This window comes from Microtus ochrogaster, chromosome 8 (genome assembly GCF_000317375.1).
Source record: "Microtus ochrogaster isolate Prairie Vole_2 chromosome 8, MicOch1.0, whole genome shotgun sequence".
NCBI classification, from domain to species: domain Eukaryota; kingdom Metazoa; phylum Chordata; class Mammalia; order Rodentia; family Cricetidae; genus Microtus; species Microtus ochrogaster.
In genome coordinates this window covers 54,144,536-54,151,040 of record NC_022015.1, presented here as the reverse complement: position 1 = coordinate 54,151,040, position 6,505 = coordinate 54,144,536, and the positions used below count along the sequence as shown (strand labels likewise).

General features: G+C 44.1%; 1 protein-coding gene across 1 annotated transcript in view; it reads left to right on the top strand.

The window, feature by feature from the left end:
* Nucleotides 1-6,287, top strand: part of Pgm5 (phosphoglucomutase 5) — a 162,355-nt gene extending 156,068 nt beyond the window's left edge. Inside the window, exon 11 of the mRNA XM_005352084.2 lies at nucleotides 6,064-6,287. Coding sequence (XP_005352141.1) covers nucleotides 6,064-6,153 — 90 coding nt within the window. The 3' untranslated portion in view covers nucleotides 6,154-6,287. The remainder of the gene's footprint in view (nucleotides 1-6,063) is intronic.
* Nucleotides 6,288-6,505: the final 218 nt, after the last annotated feature.

Below are 6,505 nucleotides of genomic sequence, written 5' to 3'. Positions count from 1 at the left end.
CTCCTTTCATCGTCTGATGAAGGTTAATATTCAGGAGGATGCCTATATGTTTGTCTTTGGATTCACCTTCTTATTTAGCTTCTCTAGGATCGCAAATTATAAGCTCACTGTTCTTTATTTATGGCAGACCGGTGGCAGCTTCCTGTGGCTGAAGGAAAAATCAGTAGAGCTCCCACCAAAGGCAGGAGATCCTCATGGCAACCCTGTGCTAGGGGGTAACACGAAGAGAACAGGATAAAGATGGGAATCAAAGAGCCTTAAGTTCAATAACCGCTGGGTCCCCCAGAAATCTCCCAGAAGGAAATGGAGGAAGCTGACAGGGTCTGATGCCTCATGGTATGTGTATAACCTCTTTTCAAACAAGATGGACCGCAAGTGAAGGTTTGCAGGTCACCTAGAAAGACAAAAGCATATGTACCAGAATCAACAAACCACCTCTACAGTCAAAAGAGACCAGCTATATGGGAATGCATCTGACCAGCTATAAAACAATTATTTTCACCATACTCATGGATTTCAAACATTAGACACAAAGTTATCAGCAAATAACTAGAAATTAATTATTTTTTAAAATCAGGATGTTGGGGACTAGAGAGATGGCCCTCTGCAGCTAAAAGTACTTGCTGCTTTCGCGAGGGACCCAGGTTCACTTCCCACAAAGCACAAAGTGGCCCCTAACTGTCTGTTACTCCAGTTCCAAAGTATCTAACACTCTCTTTTGGGCTCCTTGGGTGCCAGGAACAAATGTGGTGCACACCCAGAAACACATAGACAAAATGCTCATACACATAAATAAAAATAAATCTTCAGAATGAAAAAGCAAGATGTTAAAATTAAGGAACTAAAAATGATAGTCGAAATTAAGACATTATGGTTTTATCCACAGCGGAAGAGATTGTTAGCAAACTTAGGCTATGTTTGCAGAAACCAGATGTAACACAACTGGAGAGATGAAGGGGGGGAATAGTAGAGAGGGTGCGAGACGTGAAAGTTACGTGAGCAGTTCCAGCATGATTCATTAGTCTCAAAAGGAGAGGAGAAGGCCCTGGGGTACAGGCAAAACCTGGAAAAGCATCAGTGCAATGGAACTTGAAGGCCAACCAGCAGATATAATTAATTATTAACTCATGTCTAGATAAACCAGACCGGAATAACAGAAAATGAAAGTCAAAGAAGTAATTGTTTTGTTGACAAACAAGCTTTAGAAGGTCAAAGGACTAGAGTCAAAGCACTTAGAGTCTAGAGTTCCCAATGCAGTGACACCCTTCTTGTAAAACGCAAGCAAGCGGAAAAGCGTTTCCAGCAGCCGACACAGGAAAGTAGTACCGCAGCTGGCCCGCACATGAGGAAATCCCCCAAGATCATGTCCAGGCAGGGGACATCATCCCAGATGGATTCTGAAATTGTGACAGGAATGGAAACAAAGAGCGTGCCATACTGAAAACCTGACTGAAGAGAGGATGGACACACAGACAGACGGAAAACCTGGAACGGGGCGGACTGTGCTCCCTGTGATAGCGGCACCAACTGCAGCAGCAGCCCAGAACCTCAGCGTGTTTATTTTATAGTCTGCATCAAGAAGGCATACTTGTTGTACACAGATGAACAAGGTGGGTGGGGGGCTTTATGGTCCATGGCTGCACAAGGAGGCAGGGTTAGCTAATCTGGGCAGGAGGTCTCTAGGGAGCAGTCTCAGGCTGCAGCCATCACTGAAGAGGAAAATGTGCTTGACAGTTTCTGCACACACCATCAACACTCCCACTTGGACCAGAGGAGGGCTTTGGCATCCCTATGAATCTTACCAGGGAAGACTTTGTTATTTCCATAGGTCTGAGGCATTGGGGCCCTTGATATTGTTGTGTCATTGTAAGACACATTCACTCAAGATTCCTTACATCCCCCACAAAAGAGATTTTAAAAGGATGAGATCTTAAAAAAAAATCAGAATCTGAGTGTTTTAAAACTGAGGTATGTGTGTGTGTGTGCACGCATGCACACAAGCGAGTGTGTGAGCGCATGTGCACACACACGTCTGTGCATGCGTACAGCCTTACAACAATAACAAAAACAGCATTCGTCATTTCAGATAAGATAGGCTTTAAGGTCAAACTCATTGCGAAAGATAAAGAGGAACTCTTCAAAATGGTTTAATTTCTCCCAGGAAATACAAATGTAAATCGCTAAACCAAAAGACTAGAGAAAGTATAAGAAAAAAAAGGTAAAGAAATCCTTTGTAATCCTAGGATATTCTTAACCCTGCTTCAGTAATTATTAGACCAAGCAAACATACTATTAGTGCTACTATAGATTAGTTAACACACCCAACTTAATGGGCATAAATCGATACCTCCCCAATTGACATAAGCATAAAGTTCTCTGCATTGACACAGAGAGAGCTGTAAACATTAACTATGGCTAGATGGGAGTGAAAGGCTTCTGCCACTATCACAAAGGCAATTAGCTTAGAAATCAAAGCAATAAAAAAAAGCAAAGAATGCATTTGATAAGATGTGTCATTCATTTATGGCCAAAATTCTTCTGGAGGGAGCCAGAGAAGCCTTTAATCTCAGAGAATGGCGCTGCTGAACCTCTCGGTGCAGGCAGTATGTGCTGCTGACTGTACAGCTAAGGAGAACCAGGTGCCACCACTCAGGCTGTTCTCAGAGTGCGGACATCAATTTCACATATAATTCAAGTAGATTAAATTCAACAAATCCTCTGTGGCTATCAAAGTTTACCATTCTTGCCGGGCGGTGGTGGCGCACGCCTTTAATCCCAGCACTCGGGAGACAGAGGCAGGCGGATCTCTGTGAGTTCGAAGCCAGCCTGGTCTACAAGAGCTAGTTCCAGGACAGGAACCAAAAGCTACAGAGAAACCCTGTCTCGAAAAATCCAAAAAAAAAAAAAAAAAAAAGAAAAAGAAAAAGTTTACCATTCTTTTATGTGTATGGGTGCTTTGCCTGCATGTATGTCTGGTCACCACAAGAGCACAATGCCCTCAGAAGCCCTAAGGGGATGTTGGGTTCCCCTGGAACTGGAGTTACAATGGTTCACATTCTTTTCAAAGGGCAGATTTCAAATGCCAGCCCTGAAACAGAACGCTTTTACACTATAGGCGTTCAGACAACTCTAAAAATAATAACAACAACAGAAAAAAAACAAAAACAAAGCATAAAACACATCCTCTCCAGCACACACACACATACACACACACACACACCACTTTCAGGAAAGGAAAGTTTCCCTGTGGATGAGGGGTCATCTCTGCTAATAATAGCCCAACTGGGAGGCTCAGATCAGAGCACTATCCAGTCCAGCCTCCAGGCCTCAATGTCCTCATCGAAAAAGTGACATAATTGATATGTGGATTGAGAGTAGTGTTGGAGTCATAGCAGGCACATGGTGTCCTCTACTGAAAACTGTTAAAGAAGAAGAAAAACCCAATACTTCAGTCCACTGCCTTGTGTACGCTATTGTGTTCCTTGTGAGTGGCAAGGTGTCCCTACTCCGAATTTACATATGTACTTGGGTGAGGCCTCCTGGTCACCCTTGACAGCCCTGACTTGCAGGGTCGGATGCTACTGGGAATGCAGCTGTGTATACATCTGGCTGCCTGGTAACCATGGTGCCAGCCTGTTTTGTAATGCTGATGTCAGATGTGGAGTGTGTTGACCGAGAGGACCCCTGCCATGTTGGATCAAAAGGTTCTTTCGCCCAAGCTCTTTAGGATCAATTTGCAAGAACAGCTCTGAAATGTGGCTTGGTGTCACTTTAAAGGCAGACAGGGTACAGCTTTCAGATGTGGATTTTAAAAATTGCTGGTCCATAGAGAAAAGAGCCAGCCAAACATTCTGTTCTCTGAGAGCCCCTTAACACTCGCAAAAGTATCCTGACTTAAAACTGCCCGGGAGCCTTTGCTAATGATATTATAATGTGTAAATATCTACTATTAATTGAATGTTGACTATGTGACAGGCACTTTGCTAAGTACTGTCATACATCATCCGGTTCCATGTTCATGACTCTGTGGTAGGAACTATTATTAGATTTCAATTTGAAAAGTAAGTCACAAGAGATTAAATGCCTTGTCTAGTTTGTGCTAGAGGCGGAAATAAAGCCAGCCCCTGCCCACCTCATCCTATAGAGGCAGTCAACCTCTTACTATAGAATCTCCTGTATAATTTAGCACTTAACCCTTTCCTTGCCTAAGGAAGCCCTGTGACCTTGGCTGCCGTCATCAGCGGGTGTTACTTAACAAGCTTCCTCACAGCTTAGCAGCGCATTGCTAGGACACATTCTGTGTGCCCGCGGATCCTGACAGCCAGGAATTTGAACATGGCTCTGGAATAGCTTGCCCTAGCCACCTCTACGATGTCAGTGTCTGGTGGGGAAACTGATAGTGAGTGGCCCCAATGGCTGGCGCTGGGATGCTCTGGAGGAATCTTCATCGTCGTGCTGTAGGCCTGAGTCAGGTTTCGTGATATGACTGCTCAGGGCTTGGTGGGATGCTCCAGGGCCTCCTTGGAACTCAGTCTGTAAAGTCACATAGCATCATTTCTGAACTCTATGCCTGGAATGTGAAAGCTTGCTGTATTTCAAGGCTGGGTAAACAAAACCTGCCCCTTTTATTTTATGTGTATGAGTGTTTTTCCTGTATGTATGGTTGTGCAGCACTTGAATGCTTGGTGCCTGTGGAGGTCAGAAGAGGTCATTAAATCCCTGGGAATGGAAGTTGTAAACTTCCATATGGGTGTTGGGTACCAAACTCAAGTCCTCTGCAAGGCAGCAAGGACCCTTAACTACTAAACCATCTCTCCGGCTCCAAACCCACCACCTAGTGTGAGACATAGCCATGTAAGCTATTATTATTTGTACCCTTTATTCAGTGTACTAATCAACTTTGCATCATTATGATGAAATTTCCCAGTTAATTTTCTTATAAGGAGACATGGTTTCTTTTGGCTCACAGTTTTAGAGAGGCCCACTGTCTCCCAACCTTGCCACCCAAGGATAAGCTTTTAACACACAAGAGGGTAAACCCAAACCATATCTAAACCATAGCCCAGCCAGGGAGGTTGCTTCTGGCCAACAACTTTCAGGGATATGCTTACTGTGAAGCTGCATTGAGGACTAGCACAGTGCATGTACACGCCACACCACTGACACAACCACCACATCGCTGCAGAGGCCAGCTTTCCAGAAAGCCATGATGAATGCAGAGCATGGTCTTCTTAGCGATCCCTGGGTCAGAGATCCAAATGGCAGGCTGATAACTCACCAGAGCAAAAAGGATAGTAAGACCTCACCAAAGAAAGGTGCTGCTTTCAACTGGGGTGCATACCGGAGGCATACATTTGACAGCTGAGAAAGTATAGGTTGATTTTATAATAAAAGATCACAGAGTATACCAAGCAGCCTTTTGACTGCCAGTTTGCATCCTACAGTTCCTCTCCTAGTTTCTAGTGTGATTGTGAAGCAAGCTGAAGGATTTTTTTTCATTTTTTCGATTTCTCTTTGATATTTTACCATATTTCATGCATATCTAGTTCGACAGATAATCACCATTCTCTATTGTCTCTAAAATACTAAATTTCACTTTTAAAGAAAAACCCGTCTATATGTGTACTCATATCCTACTATTTATTGGGGCAATTAAATTGAAATTATTTCAATATAATTATTTGAACAAAGTGAAATTATTCTGTGGCTGTTCGTTATTGAAGTTATACAGTTTAATTATATAAAGTAGCCCCTCAAGTAATACCTTACCCCACATGCACCTAGATTAATATTTCCGCCACTCGGATTATGATAGCCGTGGATTCTAGCCTTCCCGAATTCACAGCCTTGTTTAGCAGGAGGCTCATGCTTGTTCCACCATGGATTAATTTCTCTGGGGTTGAGTGAGACCTCACAGAGCAGTTTTCTGTGTCCTGCCCATTCCAGTCACTGCCTGCAGGCTGTAAAAGACACTCTGAATCCATGCCCCTGAGGTAGAATTCCGTCCCAAAGCCCATGCTGTGGCTGATTGCCAGATGGTGATTGTCCTCCTCTCTTTTGCAGGCAGTGTTGAGCCCTCTCATAGCCATTGCGCTGAAAATCTCCCAGATTCACGAGAGAACTGGCCGGAGGGGGCCCACCGTCATCACCTGAGCACGGGGCAGAAGAGCACCCCGAGACATGAGAGAGGAGAGACGCTTCACCGTGCCTTCTTGCTTCCTGTTTGTGCCTCTTAGGACTTTGGGGAAACAAAAGCTATTTTGCTGTTGGGGGAGGGGGTAAGATGAAATGAGGGTGGGGAGGGAGGGTAAACACTCCTCTTGGTTTGGTTTGTTCAGTTCCTCCAAGTGCAGCAGGGTCTTTAGCTGTCTGTCAAAGCTTTACTATTGTTTGGTATCCGTATTTCACCGCATCCATGAGCTCCCCCTTTGGAGAGAGATAGCTGCACTAGGAAAGTATTAATCAGCCCCTGTGTATTTCTGGTGTCTTGTGAGAAAAGATTCAG